Source organism: Eriocheir sinensis, chromosome 26 (assembly GCF_024679095.1).
Source record: "Eriocheir sinensis breed Jianghai 21 chromosome 26, ASM2467909v1, whole genome shotgun sequence".
Taxonomy (NCBI): domain Eukaryota; kingdom Metazoa; phylum Arthropoda; class Malacostraca; order Decapoda; family Varunidae; genus Eriocheir; species Eriocheir sinensis.
This window is the reverse complement of record NC_066534.1, coordinates 13,935,719-13,960,291: the sequence shown is the minus strand read 5'-3', so window position 1 is coordinate 13,960,291 and position 24,573 is coordinate 13,935,719. Positions and strand designations below refer to the sequence as shown.

The 24,573-nt window shown below is 42.7% G+C and overlaps 1 protein-coding gene across 14 annotated transcripts in view; it reads right to left on the bottom strand.

Moving 5' to 3' along the window:
* LOC127003784 (titin-like) overlaps nucleotides 1–24,573 on the bottom strand; it is a 326,729-nt gene that overhangs the window by 14,638 nt on the left and 287,518 nt on the right. For 13 of the 14 annotated variants that reach the window (XM_050870823.1, XM_050870821.1, XM_050870822.1 and 10 more), the window contains 2 exons: nucleotides 14,419–14,535; nucleotides 3,512–3,600 (listed from right to left, as the gene is read on the bottom strand). The exons of the other annotated variant lie outside the window; for it this stretch is intronic. In XM_050870823.1, coding sequence (XP_050726780.1) covers nucleotides 3,512–3,600; nucleotides 14,419–14,535 — 206 coding nt within the window. The remainder of the gene's footprint in view (nucleotides 1–3,511; nucleotides 3,601–14,418; nucleotides 14,536–24,573) is intronic. 14 annotated transcript variants of the gene reach the window in all.

Sequence of the window (24,573 nt, the reverse complement as noted above, 5' to 3'; positions counted from 1 at the left end):
GGAAAATGAAGAAACAGGGAGTAAACAGACATTTAAAAACATGTACAGAGACAGAGTAGGGGAAGCGTAACATTGCAGTGTGGAAGGTGTATGAATGTATGAGTACGAGGGATGTGGAATATGCGCTAGTGGAGAAAGGGGGAGGTGGAGAGGCGAGAAAAGGAATGTAATAATCTGTAGGGGGCGTGAGCGAGCAGAGAGGGGCGGCAAAGGGCGGGGCGGGGCGGGAAGGTGGAGTGAAGGGGAGAAATGTGATGTATGGGGAGGAAGGGCCGCGTAGACAGGTGGGGAGGTGGACTGTTGGGTGGTGGAGCGTGTTCGGAGGGAAGGGAGTGAGTGACGGCAAAGGTTACTGTGAAGGGAAGGGTGTGGCGGGTGACGAGGGCGGGAGCATGGGTGCAGAATAGAGTGGTCAGGGAAGAGAGATGAGAGTTTAGGGTGTGTGTCAGGGAGGTAGAGGAAGAGCAGTGTGGGAGTCTGATACGCTTTTTACTTCACATCCAGAAACTTCTTAGGTCTCACTTGTATTATTTCTTCGTCCTTATCATACTCATCTCCATCATTCACCTCGGTTAATCATCTCAACAAACCAATTGTCTGTTCACGCAGCTTTTGCACTCCATCAATTTTCACCTTCCCATCATAATGACAAAAATAGTAACTTTAGAGTCCGGGGGATTTAGAAAAGATGAAGTTCAATGCCAAAACAAATTTCATGTTGTATTTCGTATTCAATGTAACAAAGTTGTCTTATCGTATCTTATCTTAAAGGAATATTTTTTTCTTCTTGCGGGTTTTGAGTAAGAATGCTAATTTTTATGGATGAATAGTCGTTGTAATAGTAGTGGTAGTAGTAACAGTAATGGTTATGGTAGTAGTAATGATAGTAGCAAAAGTAGTGACAACAGTAGTAGTAGTAGTAGTAGTAGTAGTAGTAGCGGGCTTTTTTTCATTGGTGTTTTCTTTCTCTGCTATAAAAAAAAGTCGTAGATATCGTAAGCAAATATTATTGACAGGAAAAAAAAAGATACACTACCATACATTAAGGGCATATATTTGTCTTAATAAGCAAACACGAAACACTATTTTCAAATCAACCAATGCATCAAAGTCTACGGGGGTAAAACTAACACCTTAATCGTCTACTCCACATTTTCCAACGCCTAAATTTTCCACGGTAAACACATTTAAACGACCGACAGAAAGACTAACAGAGTGGGAGTAAACACGCACACACACAAAAAAAGACGCGAAAGAATGTTGACACTGACAAATAGACCGAAAAAGACTAAATGGGTGACCGACGGACTAATATTGATGCGAAACAGGCCTGCTGGGAGACAGATGGACAAACAGACAGGCGTGTAAGGAGTGGTTTACAAGGAGGAGGAGGAGGAGGAGGAGGAGGAGGAGGAAGGACAGGCGAAAGATAAGCAAGAGAGGTGTAAAAAGAATAGTAGAAAATGGAAGAAAAAGCGAAGTAGGAGAAGAAGAAGGAAACAAGAACGAGAAGAACAAGAACAAAATCAAATATAAGAAGTACAAAAAAAAGAAGAAGAAAAGGTGGAAAAGAAGATGAATTAGGAGGTGAAGAAAAATAAAAGGAAGAGAAATAGAAGTAAAGAAAAGGGGAGAGAGAAAGAAGGAAAAGGAGAAGAATAAGAAGAGTAGAAGAGAAGGAAAAGGAGGAGGAGGAGGAGGAAGAGGAGAGTAAGGTGGAGGGTGAGCAGCCAGGCCCTGACTCACACACACACACACACTCACACACACACACACACACACACACACACACACACACACACACTCACTCACTATAAATAAAGGCCTCAAGAGACTCGCTAACTCCACCTCGTAGACTTACCAGAGAGGAAAGAAAGAAGCATCACAACACCGATTTCTCTCTCTCTTTTCCTCCTCCTCCTCCTCCTCCTCCTCCTTTTATCGACTTCTAACAAATGGAAGTTAAGCGTATGAAGTTAAAGACTCACACCCAAACACCTGACCATCCACAACTCCTCCTCCTCTTCTTCCTTCTCCTCCTCCTCCTGCTCCTCCTCTAGCGGTATGCCTGTGGTGTTGAGGAATGCGGTATTTTAAGAACATTCCCGTCGTCAGCAGCAGCAAGGAAGCCGTAGCGGGAAGGTTAAGGCCGTGGCAACCTGCAGGAGGAGGAGGAGGAGGAGGAGGAGGAGGAGGAGAGAAACAAAATGAAATGAAGTCGAGAAAAGAGGGATATAAAAGGATGTTAGACTTGTTTTCTGCCATGATCAAAACAGGAAAGGAACAAGATGAAAAGACGACGAAATGGGGAAAAATTGATGGGCTTTCTTCTGCCTTGACCAAACGAGGAAAAAAAAAGATGAAAAGAAGGCGAAAAAAGAGGAAAATAAAAGGATTGTGGACTCGTCTTCTGCCCTGACTAGAAGAGGAACAAGATGAAAAGAAGACGAAAAAGGGAAAAAATTGATGGGCTTTCTCCTGCCTTGACCAAACGAGGAAAAAAAAAGATGAAAAGAAGGCGAAAAAAGAGGAAAATAAAAGGATTGTGGACTCGTCTTCTGCCCTGACTAAAAGAGAAGAGGGACAAGATGAAAAGAAAACGAAAAAGGGAAAAAATTGATGGGCTTTCTCCTGCCTTGACCAAACGAGGAAAAAAAAAAGATGAAAAGAAGGCGAAAAAAGAGGAAAATAAAAGGCTTGTGGACTCGTCTTCTGCCCTGACTAAAAGAGAAGAGGAACAAGATATAAAAAAGACGAAAAAAACAATGATACTGGACTTATTTTCTACCATCACCAAAAAGAGACAAGATACAGACACTTTATGCCGTCTTGTGAAGTTGCTCCTCCGGCAGGGTGAGGAAAAACAAGGCTGTACTATTGTGTCATAAAAAGAAAAGGGGCGATGTTATTTCCGATGCGCCGCCGCCGTTTCAAAGTGTTCTGGGAAGCCTCGGCGATGCGTGCTGGCGAGGAATGTGGCGAGGAATGGAGAGCAGGCGAGGCAGCGCGGCCCATAGATAACGGAGGGAAGGGGAGGCGGGGAACTTAGAGGCGCTAGAGATGATAATTTTATGCTGTAGATACTGTGAAACCTGCTGCTATACAATCCTTCCTTCTCCTCTTCCTCCTCCTCCTCCTCCTCCTCCTCTTCCACTTACCATTATTACTACTACTACTACTAATACTAATACTACTACTACTCATGCTCTTTCCCTTAAACAACAACTATACTGCCGCTACTACTACTACTACTACTACTACTACTACTACAACAACAACAACTACTACTACTACATCAATTACTACTATTCTGTTATTGCTACCACTATAAAATGTTACGGTTTATGAATACAAACAGTGGATCAAAAGTCTTCCATTGCTAACTCCTAAATCAGATCTGCAGGAACAAAGTAATTTTGAGTGAAAAAAATGAAAAGATAACATAACCCTCAGGAGTATAAGATTTGCGTAACACGTCTAGAAGGAGGTGAGGACAGGTGTGGTGGCTTACCTGCGAGGGGCGTCGCTGGGGGGAGGACTGATTATCGTAGGTGATCTTGCGATACTCCTTGCGTCCCAGGTTGGGGCTCGCGCTGCCCGCTACGGAAGAGAGAAGTCCGTCAGAACAGAGAGGATTACAGCAACAGGAACAACAGAGGATTACAGCAACAGGAACAACAGAGGATTACAGCAACAGGAACGAGAGAGAGGATTACAGAAACAGGAACAACAGAGGATTACAGCAACAGGAACAACAGAGGATTACAGCAACAGGAACAACAGAGAGGATTACAGCAACAGGAACAACAGGGAGGATTACAGCAACAGGAACAACAGGGAGGATTACAGCAACAGGAACAACAGAGAGGATTACAGCAACAGGAACAACAGGGAGGATTACAGCAACAGGAACAACAGAGAGGATTACAGCAACAGGAACAACAGGGAGGATTACAGCAACAGGAACAACAGAGAGGATTACTGCTACAGGAACAACAGAGAGGATTACAGCAACAGGAACAACAGAGGATTACAGCAACAGGAACAACAGAGAGGATTACTGCTACGAGAACAACAGAGAGGATTACAGCAACAGGAACAACAGAGAGGATTACAGCAACAGGAACAACAGAGAGAATTACAGCAACAGGAACAATAGAGCATTACAGCAACAGGAACAACAGAGAGGATTACAGCAACAGGAACAACAGAGGATTACAGCAACAGGAACAACAGAGGATTACAGCAACAGGAACAACAGAGAGGATTACAGAAACAGGAACAACAGAGGATTACAGCAACAGGAACAACAGAGGATTACAGCAACAGGAACAACAGAGAGGATTACAGCAACAGGAACAACAGGGAGGAGATGAATGAATAGTTCAGTTGAAGTATAATTACATAACTACATATTAATGGATATAAAACGGAAAATGAAGAGTGGAACTATTCATTAAATTTAAACATGTATATATAAAATAGAAAAAAAAGCACAGAATGAGTAGTTATAGTTACAATAATGATAACACTAATAATACAAAAAAATAAGAACACTATCAATAAGGACAAACATTAGCAGCCGTAAATATGACAAAAAAATAATAACAAAAATAAGTTAAAAGATAAAACGTCTTTGCCACATTTTAATCTAAGCTTTTATCATCAAATTCACAATACAATGATGAACACTCTGATCACTTTCAATGATACACACACACACACACACACACACACACACACACACACACACACACACAAAGGAAACAAATACCCAAAATAATGAGGCACTTTTATCTTTTATTTGGTGTAGAGAATCGCTTTTATTCCTCCACTCTCACTTTATTCCTCTTTCTTGATCCACACCTTCCTTCCACCTCAGTCCCTCCTTTTATAGTCACTCCACTTTTCCTCCTCCTCTGTTTTTCTTCATGCATTTTTAACCCTTCCACTCAATCTCTATTTCTTCCCTACCTTCTTAAATCCTGTCACCTACATTTTACTAGCATCCTCAACTCTCTCTCTCTCTCTCTCTCTCTCTCTCTCTCTCTCTCTCTCTCTCTCTCTCTCTCTCTCTCTCTCTCTCTCTCTCTCTCTCTCTCTCTCTCTCTCTCTCTCTCTCTCTCTCTCTCCTCTCTCTCTCCTCACTCTCCCTCCTCCTCCCTCCCACCCAGCACCCTACATCCTTCCTCTTCCTCCATCCCTCACCCGCGATACCATCAGAGAGACACATACTAAAGAGCGCTGAGATCTACAAACGATTCGACATGAGATCCTTTCCCTGATACACACACACACACACACACACACACACACACACACACACACACACACAGGCACACGATTTTTTTTACGTGCGTGTGTGTTGTGAATTCTTTCTTTTCGTGGTTAATGTTGTTGCAAATGTGTTCTTTCTGTGTTTATTTTAATTTTTGTGTGTGATGGAGTAAATAAACTAAGGAAATGAGATTGGAAAAAATATGAAAGCCACCGAATTTGACTTACACACCTTACATAAAAAAGTAAATATTATCCTTACTCTAGAACACCGTATCTTTTTGACGTAGCTAATACATAATTCCTCTACTACTACGAAATCTTTTATTCATCAAGCTATCTCAAATTATTCATATTACTAACGTTTTTTTTTTATAATTTTGTTCCTCTTAGGTTTACAGGCTTTTATATTTTTTTCTGTGGTATTCAGTGAAATTTTGTGATGAATTGTAGACCTAATTTCATTTTTTCCAATTTACATATTTTCCACACGTAGGGAGCGATATACTGTGTGTGTGTGTGTGTGTGTGCATCTTTCACTGCGTCACGTCCCCCTACTCTCTCTCTCTCTCTCTCTCTCTCTCTCTCTCTCTCTCTCTCTCTCTCTCTCTCTCCCCCGTTTATTTTTCGCCCTTATTTACTCGTCATCTCCCGCGTGAGTTTGTTTCTTTAATTTATCCTCGAGCTCTTCCTGTTTACGTGTTGGTTGTTTACCGTATGCAGAGTGGATGCGAGGGGGAGGAAAAAAGTAATAAGAGTGAAAAAAAAACTAAGGAAAGGAAGGACGAATGGAGATGAAGCAAGGACGAGGAGAAAAGAAATAATGGGAGGGAGAGAAAGTTGTGCAGGAAAGGACGAGTGGAGATGAAAAAGTAAGAAGCGAAGAAGAGAAAAAATATATAAGGATGAAAATGATCTAAAGGAAGAGGGAATGAAGATGAAAAAGTAAGAAGAGAAGAAGAGAAAAATAATAGGGATGAAAATGCTTTGAAGGAAGAAGGAATGAAGATGAAAAAGTAAGAAGAGAAGAAGAGAAAAAATAATAGGGATGAAAATGCTTTGAAGGAAGAAGGAATGAAGATGAAAAAGTAGAAGAGAAAAAGAGAAAAAGTAAAAGAGATGAAAATGCTGAGGGAAGAAGGAATTTAGATGAAAAAGTAAGAAACGATTAAGTTAAAAAAAAAAAATAATAGGGGTTAAAACGCTCTGAAGGAAGAATGAATTAAAATGAGGAAGCAAGGAAAGAAGAGAAAAAAATAAGTAAAAAATAGTGAATGAAAGACGAATGAAGATGGAGATACAAGGACGAGGAAACAGGTGAAGCTGGAAAGAGTTGGAGGGGACAAAGTAAGAGGAAAGAGGAAAAAAAGAGGAAGGAGGCGAGGGAGAGATGACGAATAGAGATGAATAGCGAAAAAAAGCAGGAAGGAAAACTAAGATAAAACAGCCGGGAGGTGAAGGGAAGAGGAAACCGGGTAACTATACGATGAAGAAAGAAAATGGAGGTAAAAATAAGGTGAAAAAAAAATTAGTGAGGTGTGGAAAGGATGACGAATAGTGATGGAAGAGGAACATAAAAAAAAAGGAAAACGATGGAGAGAGATAATGACGGGGCGAAGTAGGTGCCAAAAACAAGAGAGAATAATGGAGTGAAAATAAGGGACGATTACACGCGGAAAACAAAGAAATTAATTAACAGTTCGCCATCAAAACGTCAAAGAAAACGTAGCCTGGAAAACGTGACGTGGCAAAGAAATGAGATAATAATATACGTCCATAGCAAGTAATTGGTGAGAGAGAGAGAGAGAGAGAGAGAGAGAGAGAGAGAGAGAGAGAGAGAGAGTAGTCCTGTAGAGGCGCCATATATGTCTCCCTTTCCCCCGGCTCTTGGCACCGTCTCCCTCCCGGTGCCTGTTGCTCCTCCACTTTTCCCTCCCTCGCCTCCGTTATTTCGGGAGAAGCAGGCGTATGGGAGGGAGGAAAGGGACGAGGAGGAGGAGGAGGTGGAGGAGGAGGAGGACGAGGAAGAGGAGGACTGTATAGGGTAGGCGTATTTTTATGAGACCGACGTGTGTGTGTGTATGTGTGTGTGTGTGTGTGTGTGTGTCGTACATCACGCAAGACGATCTAAATCATTCATATAAATTCCCTTAACTCGTTTGAACATTTCAGACAAGTAATATATCGCAGCCTGTGTGTTGTCAAAGGATGCAAGCCAAGGATGTTATTACTACTTTGTCAAATATTTTTTCTAGGACCATGGATAATTTTGGTAATATTTATGTGCACTCATTCAAGGGACTCTTTGTACTTGCTCCAATAAGAAAATAAAAGTAAATAGCATAATCAAGGTCACGTCTAATGCTGCCACAAAATTTAGATCTAACTTCTGCGCTCCGGTTACTAACGCTTCTAGTAGTAAAACAGGACTATTTGCGCGGTTCCTGGCGATAATATAGTAATTCATGGTTCGGAGATCAGAGCTCGCACACCAAAATCCCTTTCGCAGCTGGACTGACTATAATTGTCATTTAGTGTGTCATTACTTCGAGGGATATTTGTTTCCTTCGTTTGACAACTCTTTTCTCGATGTTATACTGGAACATTTATCGAGGCCGTCTGGTTCCTTATGTAATACGACAGTGTCAGTTTTTTATCTCATTAGTTATCCTAATTATGTGTTATCAGCAAACGATGTCGCTGGTTATACTACTACTACTGCTACTACTACTACTACTACTACTACCACTACTACTACTACTACTACTACTACTACTTCTACTACTACTACTACTACTACTACTACCTTTTACCCCCCCTCTATCTCAATCACTTTTTCCTTTTCTCTTCTATTATTATCTTTTTTATACCATTTTTTTCACAATTTTCTTCTACGCTTCATCTTCTTTCTTTCCTCCCCCTCCTCCTCCTCCTCCTGCTTCTCCTCCAGCTCAGGTGTGGCGGCGCAGGTAGCAAGATGGATGCACACAGGTGAGGCGCGACAGGTAGACCCCAGTTTGCTAACCAGGCCTCGTAAATTTCCCTTTTTCAACTTTACAAACATATCCACACTCTTGAAAAAAATAGGTTAAACACACACACACACACACACACACACACACACACACACACACACACACACACACACACACACACACACACACACACACACACACACACACACACACACACACACACACACACACACACACACACACACGAGACATGACAGTTACGCTGACGGAGTAGACCAACGAAAATAAAAACACGCACCTAGACACTAATTGCGCGCGTCTCCACATCAAAAGATTAACATCGGCGTTGCAGAGGAAGAGAGGGAGAGAGGGTAGGAGAGAGGAGCGACAGGTTGACTTGCTAGCGGCGGCAGGGGAAGGGGGTGAGCGGAGCAATGATGATAGAGGGGAATGCAAGGGTGGCAGGTAAGGCAGGTATGGGAGGAAGGTAGGGGAAGGGTGGGGAAGGTGAGGGGAGGAATGATAACTGAAGTGGAATGTGAGGTAAGTCAGAAGGCAGAGGTAGAGTGAGAAACTAAGGGAGAGGTTGATATCGTTAGGGTTACAGGAAGGATCAAAGAGGAGGGAGGGGACATTATAAGGGGGGGAGAAAGGGGGAGGGAACGAGAGCAGAGAATGGTATAAAGGAAAGAAAAGAGGGTAGAGGGGATGGGACAAGAGGTGGGGCAAGGAAGAAATGAGTGTTTGAGAGGAAGGAGTAATGGAGAATGCAGTGAAAGGGAAATGAAAGGAAGGGAAAAGGAAAGAAAGAAAGAGGACGGAGATAGGTGAAAACAAAACGATTACAATGATTGGAAAGGAAGAGAGGAAAAAAGTGGAAACTGGCAAACACGAAACAGATAAAATCGTCTGTTTCTGCAATCATGAAACAGGTGTCATAACCGTATTTAGTCAACGCTACCTAACTTTATATTGAAATTTGCAATATCAGTTTTGTATTCTACGTTATAATATAGGTCTTGAAAGGTAAATTGTACTCTGAAGGTTGCGAACTATTGGTGGGTGAGACAGAAAGTAAAAGAGGTGAAGGGGAAAGAGATGAGGGAGGAAAGGGTGAGGGAGGGAAGGGTGAGGGAGGGAACGGTGAGGGAGGGAAAGGGTGAGGGAGGGAAGGGTGAGCAAGAGAAGGGCGTGGGAGAGTAGGATGAGGAAGGGTAGGGTGAGGAAGGGAAGGATGAAGAAAGGAAGGGTGAAGGAGGGAAAGGTGAGGGAGGGAAAGGTGAGGGAGGGTAGGGTGAGGAAGGGAAGGGTGAGCAAGGGGTGTGGGAGAATAGAGAGAGGAAGGGAAGGGTGAGGGAGGGTAAGGGTGAGAGAGGGTAGGGTGAGCAAGGGAAGGGTGAGGAAGGCAAGGGTGAGAAAGGGAGAGGTGAGGGCGGCAGGTGTTCGTCAGACAGGCTTATGGGATCACGTCTTGACAGGACTTATATTGGTTGTGAAAATGGGCTTAGAGAGAGACCGAAAGACAGACAGACAGACAGACAGACAATATAATGAAAACTAAACCAGAACGAAAGCTTCCACGAAAAAATAAACTATGAGGAAGAAAACAAACATGAGACAAAAGAAAGGAGATGAAGGAAGAGGAGGAGGAGGAAGAGGAGGAGGAGGAGGAGGAGGAAGCAACTGAGTCCCAAAAACGTGTCACCCCAACATCTGGTCTTCAATTTTTCCTCCCCTGGCGAAGGTAAGGGAGAGAAAAAGTGAGTTAAAGAGGTAAGGGAGAAGGGAAAGGGAGGGAGGGAGGGACGAGGGGAGGGAGGGAAGGCAGGGGGAAGGAACTAGGGGAGGAAGGGGAGGGAGGAAGGGAAGAAGGCAGAGATGACGAAAGGAAAGAGATGGTGTAAGAGGGAACGTGGAAGATAGGAAAGAGGAAAAGGAAGAAAAATAAAAACGGGAAGAAGAAGGGAAGAAGAGATGGAAGAAAGGAAGGAAAAGGAAAGCGTCAGTGAAGAAAAGGGGAAGGAGGAAGAGAAGACGAGAGAAGGAGGGAGAGAGCGAAGGAAGAAAACAAGAAGACAAGAATGAGAGAAAGAAAGAGAGAGCGGGTCAGTGAAGAGAGGGAAGGAAGGGGAGGGAAGAAAATGGAAGAAGAGGGAGAAAAAAAAGAAAGTAGAGATTGGTGGAAAGAGGGAAGGAGAGAAAGTAAGAGAAGAGTAAGAAAGAAAGGAAGAAGTGGTAGGGAGAGGGAGAAAGGAGGAGAGGTAAGGGAGGGAAGGAAGGGAGCCATTAGCAGGTCGTTCAAGAGCCACGTTGGGGAGGCAAGACGACCTTCAGCTCACCTGCCTCAGTGCCACGGGAGGGCCAGCGCGGTGCCAGAGGAGGAGAGGAGGAGGAGGAGGAGGAGGAGAGGAAAAAGAAGAAGAAGAAAAAGAGGAGGAGGAGAAGGTGAAAGTAGAAAGCAAGGTGCTGATAAAGAAAAGGAAGAGGTGGAAGAAAGAACAAGTGGAAGAGAAGTATGAGAAGATGTGGAAGGAATGATGATTGTGGTGTTTGGTGAAGGGGAAAATAAAGAGGGGGGAAGAAGGGGGAGAGGAATAACGGGGGGGGGGAAGGAGAAAGGGGGAAGAGGAACAACGGGGGAAGGCAAGAGGAGTACTGAGAATTGGAAGGGAGGGAAAAAGGGAGTGAAAGGAGAGAGATAGGGAGATTCAGGGAGGGAAAGGGGGAGAGGAAAAAGAGGAGAGGGGAATAAGGGTGGGACAGGAATAAAGGGGGGAAGGGAATGAAGGGGAATGCAAAGGAACAACTGGGAATCGGTAGGGAGGGATAAGGGAGTGAAAGAGGGAGGGAGAGGGAGAGCCAGGGAGGGTATGGAGGTATGAAGGGAGGAAAGGGAAGAGGGTGAAGATAAAGGGGTAACTGAAGGGAGGGAAATAAAGGGAACGGTAAGGGAGGAGCTAGGAATCGAGAGGGGAGGTTAAGGGAGAGAAAGAGGGAGGGAGAGAGAGAATCAGGGAGGGTATGGAGGTATGGAGGGAAGAGGGTGGAGATGAATGGGCACCTGAGGGCAAGGCAGAGGGTATTGGATCCCTTTAATTAAGATCGCATCCCCTCACCTGCCAACACCTGAGGAAACGAGGAGGGAAGGCGTTTTTTTGCGCTCTCTCTCTCTCTCTCTCTCTCTCTCTCTCTCTCTCTCTCTCTCTCTCTCTCTCTCTCTCTCTCTCTTGTTTGTTTGTATGTTTTTTGTTTGCGTGTGCGCGTGCGTGTGTGCGTGTGTGTTTTAAAAGGGTTATTGTATGATAGAAATCCAGAGAGGTAAACAAAATGGAATGGAAGAGAGGGGAAAGAAGCAGTACAAACAGAGAGAGAGAAAGGAGAGAAGGAAAAAAAAAATAGTACACGCTGAAAACCTATGAATGAAATTGGCGCGAATGTGAGGGAGGGGAAAGGAAGGGAGAAGATAAAAAGTGACGGAAGCTATCAGAATCAAACACACACACACACACACACACACACACACACACACACACACACACACACACACACACACGGGCGTTATCAGGGAGGTGGTTGGGCGTCAGGCAGTTTGTTAGGGCGATAAGGTAGAGTGGTTGAGGTCCTAAACTTGATTACTGAAGAGTTGCAGGAAAATAAAATTCTGTCGTCATAGTAAAGTTGTTCAGGCTGTGATGAATGGTGCCGTATACTATTTCTTATTAAGTGATTGAGAGTTGTGGAGATATGTTGTTGATGAGACGATAGAGTGAACGCTTTGAAGTCGGATGAAATATCTCCTAATTTATTCACTCTATAATTCACAACATCAAGGGTGGATATATCAATAGCAGGTGACATTATTTATTTGCAAGGGACAGTGTTTAAGGGTGAAGCATATTCTACAATCATTCCAATTTACATAAGGTTTTCTTCCCCATCAATTCATCCATTTGTTTCTTTGTAGTTCTCTGCCGGCTTATACTTTGCAGCTATGTTAAGGAAGTGACGTGGATTGCCTGTTATAGAAATAGTGGAAGTGACGTGGATTACCTGATATAGAAATAGTGGGTGAGGTGGATTGCCTGATATAGAAATAGTGGAAATGACGTGGATTGCCTGGTAGAAGAAGTTATATAGTGCTCAACTCCTTCACCCAAATAAGGAGCCCGCTTCATAACCACTCTTGGCCAGGATGATATGCGCTACAAAGGACTGGTTGTCGACACGTATCAAGAAACAGATCGCATCAACCTATCATCAACCAGTCGGACGGTGACGTGGTGATTCGCTGGCCGGGGGACGTAAAGAGAGGCGAGAGGGGGAATCAAGGAGTGGTGTTGGTGGGAGAGGGGAACATCCTTACCAAAACCCAATACCTAACACGCAACCATCCTCCTCACTCTTTCTACAGGCTTGAGTTTATGTACAAGAACGATTAGGTATATTAGGGTTCAAAAATTCAGTTACTAGTCCTCTGTTTTCTATTTGTTCTCGAGTGCAAGTGTTACAGTACTGCATTTAAATCTATGTACTAAGAGAATGGTATTTAATTTAAGGCATCAGGTATTTTGTAACGATGTAATCAATGCTTGACACTCGCATTTGATTCCTTTTCCCGAGCCATCACGGATTATAATTGTTTTGCGTTATCTTAGTTTCATTATTAGTCACATTCCTCGTCACCTGCAGAGTCCCCCCCTGCATACAAACTGTGAATTCCCCGTATACACATCCTCCCCTGTACTGACGGAGCCGAGCATACACAGGGCAGGAGGGCGGTGATGCTGTCCAGATGAGCTTCTCCTTCCTCCTTCCCTTCCTTGATCTCTCCCCTTCCAACCTTCCTTTTCTTTACATTACTCCTCTCGTATCCGTCCTCTTACACCATTACTCATTTCGCCATTATCTTCTGTCTTTTCTCTCTTTCTTCCTTTTCTTTACCTTCCTCCTCATCTTGTACCCCTCCCTATTCATTCTACCCCTTTCTTTATGTTCGTTTCCCTCTCTTCCGTTCTACTTCTGCTATTCTTTTTTACAATGCTTCTCTTTTTCCACCATATAATCTTCCTCCTCCTCCTTTTATCAGGCCTACATCCTCCTCCCACCCTCCTTCCTCTTCCTGCCAGCTTGTTTTCTTCTCTCCTGCCCAGCCGAACTTTTTCTTCTCACTCACCCTATAATTTTCTTCCTGACCTCTCACTCTCCTACCCAACTTCTTTCTCTCTCTCTCTCCACTTCTAAAATCAATCCTCATCCACAGACCTCCCTTCCTCTTCTTTCTCCCCTTCTCCCCATCGTCGTCCTCCGTCTCTATTCCTTCTACATCCTCCATAATCTACTTTTTTTTTGCCCTGTTTCCTCCTATCTAATTTATGCCCAACTATCCCCCGCCTACTTTTCTTCTCCCCCATTATCTTTCTCTCCCTTCTACCTTCTTCCTCTTCCTGCACCCCATCCCTCTCCACCTGTTTTTTCTCCCCTCCTTATGCTCCTCTCCCTCCCACCTTCTTCCTCTTCCTCCACCCCTTCCATCTACTTTTCTTCTCTCCCCTTATCTTCCTCTCCCTTCTACCTTCTTCCTCTTCCTCCACTTCCTCCACCTACTTTTCTTCTCTCCCCTTATCCTCCTCTCCCTCCTACCTTCTTCCTCTTCCTTCCCCCTTTACTCCCCTCCCTTCCTCCTCCCCCCCCCTCTTCCCTCCCCAGGTGAGCGGGGGACCCCAGACTCTTAAATCTTCCGGCCACACCTCCCGCTTAATCTTCGCTCAGGTGAATCATTTGTGATATTCTTAAACGTCACCTGGAGAGTGGGTACGTAACGACTCTCTCTCTCTCTCTCTCTGATAATACTACTATGCAAAAAGTAAACAAAACAAAAAACAGAGTAAATAGGGAAGCTAACGTGGCAACCCTCAACAAAAATAAACAATACACACACACACACACACACACACACACACACACACACACACACACACACACACACAGTAAACAAAACCAGGCATCCTAAACAAATGGAAATAAAAACAAAGGGAAAAAGAAAAAAAAAACTTGCGCCAGAGAAAACGGAACCGCTCACGAAGCTTTTCAAGGGGGACTCAGGCAACACACTCACAACCCCCTCCCGTCATCCCCCCCCCACCCAAACACACACACGTACACTCACCCCTCGCCGGCGTCCACACGTTCGGCTGATCCTTGAACGACGGAAGGTCAGGAAGGTCGATTCTGGAGGGTCCGGAGGCGTCTCGTTCGTCGCTTCCCTTCCCGGGGGTCCACACTCCTGCAGGGGCGGGAGGGAGGGAGGGAGCGTTAAGACAGGAGGAAGTACGAGATGTGAGATAATGAGGAAGGAAAGAGAATGATTAGGTACTTTACTTAAATATATGCAAGTAGTGTGTCTGAAAATGAATGCGTTGGTTCAGTGGTAATTTGATTTTAAGTTTAGTCTCTGTTGTTTTCTCTTGCTTCTATGTGAAATTCCTTAAGTATTAGCCCTTGCTTTTTTATATTTCTTCTTTTTTTAATTTTTTTTCCTTGTGCAAGTGTAGTGAAGGAAAATGAAAGCGTTGGTTCAGTGGCAATTTGATGTTTGAGTTTCATTGTGTTTCACTGTTTTCCCTTTTTCTTTGATGTGAAATTGCTTTGTTTTTTTTCTTCTATTTCTTCTTCCCTTTCCTTTTTTTCCTTGTGCATATGCAGTGTAGGAAAATAAATGCGTTGGCTCAGTAATAATTTGATGGTTAAGTCTGTCTGTTGTTTTCCTTTTGCTTCTATGTGAAATTTCTTTTGCATTAGCCAATGTTTTTTCTATTGCTTTTTTTTCTTTGTAAAAGTGTAGTGTAGAAAAATTAATGCGTTGGTTCAGTGATAATGTTATGTTTTCCTTTTGCTTCTATGTAACATTTCTTTAACCTAACCCTATTTTCTCTCCTACTTGCTCTTTCGTTGTTTTTCTTTGTTTTTCTTCCTTAGAGTGTACAAGTCTGTTTATTATTTCTCCTTCACCTCTTATGTTCAAAGGCTTTTCCCTTATCTTACTAATGCTTATTCTATTTACTTCTTTTCTCTTTTTTTCAAGATCTATAAATTTCAATATGATGTCGTTTCCTGTCACCCTCGTTTAATACATCACAATTTCCTTTCTCTTCGTCTTATCTCAACGTTCATTAAGGGGACTAACGTTTTTTCAATCCTCTCCCTGTATCTATTTTTTGTCTACTCTATTACTCTTTTTTTTCTTTACTTATCACCCTCCAGCGCTATATTTTCATCTCTGGCTGTTCATCTCTCTCTCTCTCTCTCTCTCTCTCTCTCTCTCTCTCTCTCTCTCTCTCTCTCTCTCTCTCTCACACACACACACACACACACACACACACACACACACACACACACACACAGCGGTCAACCAGCTGGTATTTTTACACTTTAAAATGAGGTGTAGGCACTTGGCAGCTGTCCTTAGGGGGGTGGGGGTGCAAGAGGAGAAGGAAGAGGAGGAGGAGGAGGAGGAGGAGGAGGAGGAGAGGTAAGTGCGCTAGGGACTAATCTAAACTGTCAAGGTCACAAGTTCATTTTTAAGTACGAAGTTGAATGTTTTTTCTTTTATATTCTAACGCACACGAAAGCACAAACACACACACATACACACACACACACACACACACACACACACACACACACACACACACACACACACACCACACATGACGCACCATGATATAAGTTCCATTACGTGAGTTACTTAATGAGGAGAGAAAAAGTAAAGAGGTCAGAATATATGGAAAAAGAAGAGTGATTAATTAAGTAAAGGAAGGAGGGGCATCAGGAAGGACGCAGACTTGGGAGGTAAAAGATGACAAAATTAACAGATAGAAAGAGTGAAGAGGAAGAAAAACGATGAGCGATGAAGAGAAGGTGTGATGGATGGTTGAAAGGAGGGCAGAAAGGAAGGAGCTAAGCTAAGACAAATAAAGTGAAGGAGAGATATAGAAGCGAAGGAAGAACTGCACTTCATGTATAGGGAAGACAGGTGTAAGATAGTTCAAAGGAGGAAGAGGAGGAGGAGGAGGAAGAGGAGGATTAGACGGAGGAGAAGCAAGAAGGGGAGACATGGCTCAAGACTAATCCCGAATATGGAGGAGTTGAGAGAAAGGAAAAAGAGAAGAAAGAGCAAGGAAAATGAATAAAGGGAATGATAAGAAGCAAAGGACGAAAAACAATATATAAAAGACGAAAGAAAAGAACGGTGTACGAAGAGAGAGAAGGGGAGAAAGGGTGAGGGAGGGGAGGGGAGAGGAGTGCAGTTCAAGGGATGGGAAGAAAGGAGAGGTGACAATTTTTTCTCAGAGCAATGTGGGTCAAGAGATAAGGCTGAAGGGCATACGCTTGGCTGTTCCCTCACCGCAGTCTTTAGTCCCGGCCCTTTGATCTTAAGCCTGTGGTTGTTGTTGGTGGTGGTGGTAGTGGTGGTAGGGTGCGGCAGGTGGTGTGCGTCGTGTATATCTTGTGTGAGTAACGTTTTAGTGATTTATAGGAAGACTGGATGCTAAATCACACTTCATAGGGACGAGACAAGAAATCATGGACTAGTTTCAGAATTCCTAACTTTTTTTTAACCTTTTCATAACGCAAGGCAAAAACTGAGCCAAATAGAATATATAGAACACTTTTTTCCTTTTTATTTTTTTTCTTATCTACAAAACTTTTTCTCCTTTTCATAACATTAGACATGCCTTATTTTTTTTACCTTTTCATAAGACAAGGAAAAAAACTGAGCCAAATAGAATATATAACACTTTTTTTTTTTTTTTCTTATCTACAACACTTTTTCTCCTTTTCATAATAACATTAGACATACCCTACCTTTTTTTTTTTTTACCTTTTCATAAGACAAGGCAAAAAACTGAGCCAAATAGAATATATAGAACACTTTTTTCCTTTATATTTTTTTTCTTCTTATCTACAAAACTTTTTCTCCTTTTCATAATAACATTAGACATACCTTATTTTTTTACCTTTTCATAAGACAAAACAAAAACTGAGCCAAATAGAATAAATAGTTACAAGCTTTTCATTTTTTATACGTCTTTTTTTTTACTTCAATTCTCTCTTTTTCATAACAAGACATGCCCTTTTTTTTACCTTTTCATAAGACAAAGCAAAAACTGAGCCAAATAGAATAAATAGTACACGTTTTCTTCCTTTTTTTCTTCCTTTTTCTTTTTAAACCACATATTTTTCCTTTTTATAATACCAGACATGCCTTATTTTTTTTTACCTTTTCATACGACTAAGCAAAAACTGAGCCAAATAGAATAAATAGCTCATCTTTTCCTATTTTACAAGCCGTTTTCTTTTTTTGAACACTTTTTTTCCTTTTCATAACACCAACATGCCTATTTTTTTTTACCTTTTCATAACACAAGACAAAAACTGAGCCAAATATAATAAATAGCTCACCTTTTCCTTTTTTTTTTTTTTTCCCTTTTCAAAACACTAGCATCCCTATTTTTTTTACCTTTTCATAACACAAGACAAAAACTGAGCCAAATATAATAAATAACTCACCTTTTTCCTTTTTTATAACTCATTTCAGAACACTTTATTTCCCTATCAAAACATTAGACACAAACCACGAGCCACATGGAACGAATAGAGTGCTGAAAATCTACGGACTCAAGAATAAAATTTGAACCATTCTCAGAAAAAAAATCCTGCGAGACTTTAATCCCCGAGGTGTCTTAATGCTTCCCCTCCCGTGAAGGCGATAATTTACCTGAGCGCGTTACCTGAGTGTTACCTGCGCGCCAAGAAAACGGAGGCGGGGTAATGTGGCGCGCTCTAGTAGATACCGAGCTTAAGGACGATCTTAGGAAATTTGTCGTTGTCTTCCTGTGTGGGGGTCCCGTTTTTTGTGCGATGTGAAAGTTAGGATAAAAATATAAAACGAAAATAGATCTTACGCTTTGCCGCCTACCACTCCCCTGCCCCCTACTCCTCTTTCCCCTGCTTCCCCTGTCTCTTGTTCCTTTCCTCACACTCCCCTGCCTCCTCCTCCCCTGCCTTCTGCTCCCCACCACTTGTTAGTCTTCCTATTACAGGTTATGGATGGTGATGATGATGTTTAAGATGATGATGAAGAGGAGGAGGAGGACAAAAATAAGGAGGAGGAGGAGGAGGAGGAGGAGAAGGAAGAGGACAAGGAGGGAGAAGAAGTAAAGTTAATATGATGATAGAAAAGTTTGGTAATAATAGCAATACACTTAATTTGCTATTGCTATATTTTTCTTTTGTTTGTTGTTGTTGTTGTTGTTGGTGGTGGTGGTGGTGGTGGTTGTGGTGGTGGTGGTGATGATGATTGCACTGAGAGCTACAGCGATTCACTAAAACGAGGTTATGACGCGGACACATTCTTCTATTTATTTTTTATCTGGTCTTCCGAAGCTATATTAAGACTCGTTAAGCTTAAGATAAAACCGTGACAGGCGCGGCGTGGCATCGAGGGCGCGGCGGCGAGCGTCATGCTGGCAGCGTCCTGTCGGCGGCTAAGAATAGTGGGCGGCGTGACGGGGCGGCCTCGTAATGAACACTGGCAGCGAGTCTTCGGAAACCACACAAAAAAGATGCTGTGTGTTGTGCACCTGGTGGGAATGGTCACACAGGAAGGTATTTATATTCGCCATTAACACTTTTACGACTTCGGTGAAAACTAAATACTGCCGGAAACTGATATAATTATTAAGACCAGAGAGCCTTTTGTCAGAACGTGGATTCGTTTTTTATCTTTAACACTTTTACGAGTTCGGTGAAAACTTAATACTGCCGGAAAATGATATAATTATGTAAGACAGGAGAACCTTTTGTCAGATCGCGGCATTGCTTTTTATCTTGCTAATTGAAACATCTGATTTTAATAAAGAATTCCCGGAAAATGATATAATTATGTAAGACGAGAGAACCTTTAATCAGATCGCGGCATTGCTTTTTATCTTGCTAATTGGAACATCTGATTTTAATAAAGAATTCCCGAATCAATCACGAAAAAGGAACTACACTCATTAAAGGATACACTATATTTTTAATCACTGGAATATTACGTTGAATGTGTCCAATAAAAAAATTAAAAAAAGTCTGAATTTAGATGAAAAAACACACACAAAGTTAAAAAATAAGAGAAAGATGATAACTAGTGAGAAAAATATTGATGCAGCTGAGAAATATATATTGCAAACTTTAATTTTGACTGTTCCGTAAAAAAATAAGAACGAGAGAGAGAGAGAGAGAGAGAGAGAGAGAGAGAGAGAGAGAGAGAGAGAGAGAGAGAGAGAGAGAGAGAGAGAGAGAGAGAGAAAATAAGGAAAAATGTTAAAAGTTTTGGAGGAGAGAAAGAGCGGCGAGGAGAAAGGTGACAACGTAAGAAAAATAAGAGGATTAAGAGGTGTCAGGTAAAAGAAGAGGAGGAGGAGGAGGAGGCGAAAGGAGGAGGAGGAGGACACAAACGCGGTTAGACATAAGACGACAGGGAGGTGAAGCAAAAAAAAGAAAGAAAAAAAGAAAGAAAAAATGATGATGGAAAAAATATGAAGAAAAAAATGCAGTGTATAAAAAAATCGGCAAAGGTGGAACAGTTTTTAGAAGGATGAAAAAAATATACCGTGAAAACAGAATGAGAAGGAGAGAAGAGAGGAAATGAATGGAGAGAGAGAGAGGAGAAAAAGAGAGAGAGAGAGAGAGAGAGAGAGAGAGAGAGAGAGAGAGAGAGAGAGAGAGAGAGAGAGAGAGAGAGAGAGAGAGAGAGAGAGAGAGAGAGAGAGAGAAAAACAGAAACCGAGAAAGACAGAGAGACAGAGACAGAGAGAGGACCTAAGCTAACGAATGAGAGTGGAGATGAAAGAGGAGGAGAACAGAAGGGCGGCTGAAGGGTATATGCTGGGAGGACCAGTAAAAACACAGCCTCGATTTAGTACAGAAGATAGGGAGGCGGCTCTACAAAAGTGTCTCTCTCTCTCTCTCTGTCTAGGGTGACGGTGACAAAACTACTTACTAACGCCCACTTGATCTATTTAGAGAGAGAGAGAGAGAGAGAGAGAGAGAGAGAGAGAGAGAGAGAGAGAGAGAGAGAGAGAGAGAGAGAGAGAGAGAGAGAGAGAGAGAGAGAGAGAGAGAGAGAGAGAGAGAGAGAGAGAGAGAGAGAGAGAGAGAGAGAGAGAGAGAGAGGAATAAGTTTAAATAATTGTTACAAAGAAAATACCATGAAAAATAAATATCGACGAAACAAGACAAAAATATACCATTCCATTAATTAGTGAGGAAGCTGCATTAACATATAGAAAAACGCCACCAAAAATAAAATAAATAAAATGCAAACTCATTAGCAATTCATAAAGAAGAATATCCAAGAAAAATCCGGAGTTTTATAATGTATCACGCTGACCTGCAACCTTTTAAATTTTATGATCTTTTATACTCTCAGTAATTTATTCTTTACTGACAGGCCTATTAGTTTAAGCGCCGCCCACGTGACCTTGGCCCTTAGAAGCTGGCAATGACCCGCAAGAGGCGATAAACGAATACAAGGTCAACGCCAAGCAAACAAACAACACGAAGAGAAGTTTGATTTCTTTATCGCGTTCCATACACTCGTTAGTCTTTACCCCGATTAACTAAATTCACGACACCACAAGAATCACCTTAACCATTCACTTTTCGACCACTGCTACTTTTCTAAGCCCTTCCTAAGACACTACAAACAATTCCACAACCGCAGCATCATTATCTCCTATGGTTTCACATTTCAAATACTATCATCAATACCATCACCAATACCTCCACTACCATCCAGTATCTTCCACCACCACAACCACAACTACGACAACAATGACCACCACTAACATCACCATCACTACCCCTACAACTACCCTCCATACGTAATTGAGACCAGTCATTACAAACTCACTACCGTCACTAACCCCCAAAAAATGAAATGAATGCTCCTTTTCTTTACAATAGCTTCCCCTCTCACGTGTCCCCTTCAAAATCCCAAAGGCCTTTTCATTGCCATCATAAACACACCTGTAGCATTCATTATGACAAACACATCTCCCATTATTATTATTATTATTATTATTATTATTATTACCATTATTATTATCATCATCATCAGTATTATTATTATTATTATGTCCACTCCAAGAACCTTTTTACCTGGCCACTCAGTTAATTAGCAGAATGGACGAATCACATTCCAGGTAATTCGTTGTAAGTATTTGTACCGTGTGTCAATTTGCATCAAGTTGTCAAGGTAATGAAGAGCTACCGTGTGTGTGTGTGTGTGTGTGTGTGTGTGTGTGTGTGTGTGTGTGTGCTCGTCGACATCAGCGAGGCCGTAGCACAACAGCCAGGTAATAAGAGTTTTGCGTACAGGTAATCATGTGGGAGCGGCGAACGAGCTTGATTGGCTGGTGATGGCTGAGGAGACATTGTTCCTTTGACCCCATACTTGAATAAATGAGAGAGAGAGAGAGAGAGAGAGAGAGAGAGAGAGAGAGAGAGAGAGAGAGAGAGAGAGAGAGAGAGAGAGAGAGAGAGAGAGAGAGAGAGAGAGAGAGAGAGAGAGAGAGAGAGAGAGAGAGAGAGAGAGAATGGCTACAATTAACCTATATTATTCGGTCATTGAGGAGTTAATTAACATTCATTGACTTTCTCTATGCCTGCTGGGGCCATTCAACGCTTCCCTTTCATCGGTCTCAATAATAATGTCATGAACGGGGATGAAAAACTGAATCTCTCTCTCTCTCTCTCTCTCTCTCTCTCTCTCTCTCAAACACCTTTTTAAACCAACGAAAATGAAGAGACAGCGTTACCAGGGCACACAAAAGTCATCCACGCTCTGCCTCCCTTGGTGCTCGGCGGGGCGTGAGCTGCTTTGACAAGGTGGGGAACGGGGAGGGTCTGGCAACACATCCTAAGCTCATTATCGCGGGTAAGTTAGTCAGGCATGTATGTATAAGGCTACTCAAGTGTTTAAGTTAGCGAGCCCAGGTGTCCGCTGCCGCACCCACTCCAAAAGTATTTTACGCTCACCACCTGTGCCTGGATACATACTTTATTCTTATCTGTGTTTAGGAACGTCGACCTGGCCTTTGTATAGCATTTTGCATAGTTCGTTTAATCTCCATCGTGCTCCTCACCATCCTTACTTTTTTTTTTACAACAAAGGAGACAGCTCAAAGGCACAAAAAAAGGAGACAATAATAAAAAATAGCCCGCTACTCGCTGCTCCTACAAAAAAGAATCAAAAGAGGTGGCCAAAAAGAGAGGTCAATTTCGGGAGGAGAGGTGTCCTGATACCCTGTCGTTCATTATCTATTTGATGAAGACCAATGGAGTTTAATCGCGCCCATATTTGTCGAGTCCTTGGCTAATGATACTGTTTAGCTTTAATTATTCATGGAACTTGACTTTGTATCTATTGGAGTGATTATAACATACCCAATTAAACGATGACACTCTCTACTCTGTCCTCCATCTGTCCTCGTCTTGGCTAATGATATTGTTAAGCTTTAATTAGTCATGGAACTTGACTTTGTATCTCTTGAAGTGATTATAACAAACCCAATTATACGATGATATTTTCGGAAACACAAGGCAGGTGGAATGTTGTGATTGATGCTTTTTAACTTCACGATATTCACCACGAGTTTATGCTACTGAGAAAAATATGAAACTGAAGAAAAGGCGGACTTGAAGAACCTGGTCAGAGGAAGAGAAGGATGAGGAATATTAATGAAAGAAAATGAGCTAGATGAGGAGGACGAAAAAGAAAAGAAACATGAAGTGAGAGAAACAAAAAAGTGGAAAAGAATGAACTGGGAAAGGAGGAGGAGGAGGAGGAAGAAAAGGAGGATGAGGCGAGAGAAAGACAAATGGAAACGAAGAAACTTGGGTATTAGGAGAAAGAGGAGGAGAAGTAGGAAGAGGGGGAAGAAGATGAGAAAGATGGCCACCACTTTTTTTCATTCTTTACAGCTGTCCTTACCATTAATTTAGGAGAACAATGCAGACACTATATTAAACAACCTCCCTCCCTCACACACACACACACACACACACACACACACGGCGGCCATCAGTCACGGACACATCTGGTTCTGACACTCTCAAGAAGACACGGCCATAACTTGCATGAATCGCTCCCTCTCTACTCAAACCTATTAATGAGTCTGCTAATTTTTGTGTCTTCTTTCCCACGTCACTGCCACGTTCGCCTTGCTTATCCCCCTTCCTACGTTCCCCTCCCTACTCTATCCACAGGCTCTACCTCACCTCCTTCCCTCCTCCTAACCTCAACCTCATTCTCCTCCTACTTCTCCTTCCCCCTCCCAACCCCATCCACATGTTCCTACCCACCTTTTCCCCATTCCAACCCCTGCCACAGCCTCCTCCTCCTCCTGTTCTCTCTTTCCCACTCCATTATTTTCTCCCCTTCATCTTCTCCTCCCCTTTCCTTACCCTCTGAATCATCCCCTCTCTATGCAAACGTATTTAATATATATTCTACTTTGTCTCTCAGTCCATCACCTTGCAATCGTTCACTTCCCTCCCTGTCCACTCTTATCCTCACACGCCACCCCTTCCTCCTCTTCCTCCTCCCCTCTCTTCCCCATCTGTCCTCGTCTGCCAGGTGAACGAAACGCCACCTGTCGTACGTACCCGAGCTATGATATCCTCCCTTCCCCTGCCCTCCCCCTACCTCCCCATCCCCACCTGCCCCCAATCCCCTGCCTTCTTCCCCTCATTTCTCTGCCCTTCCTCTAAACCACATGAAGAGACCCCAATTTTTCCTCAACTCCCTATTCTTTACCCCCTTTTTCCTAACCCTTATCTGTCCTTTTCTAGCCCAATTTATTGACCTTAACGTCCTCCTCAACTCGTTTTCTCTGTTCCCTAATTGTCCCCAAACCAGTTCATTCTTTTTTTTTCAATACCTTCAAATTCTTCAACTCACTGTCATCCTTCTTCTTCCTCATCCTTCCTCGCCTCATCTCAACACATCGCAGTTTCATTCTCAGTCCTCCTTCTACACCTCCTCCTGCCCTCCCTACCTGTTCATACCTGACCTTGGGCGACTAATATAAATGGGGGACCACCTACGGGCAGCACGAGCCAAGCAGTTTATCTTATTCCTTTCGTCTTGCCATTCCCAGCCGCTATCAAGGGTTGGGACAGACCACCACTGCACACAAGATAGCCTCGTCGTGCAATGGGCCAGCAGAGAGAAAGGGATAGACTAAATAACTCTTCTTCCTGTCCCTTCCTT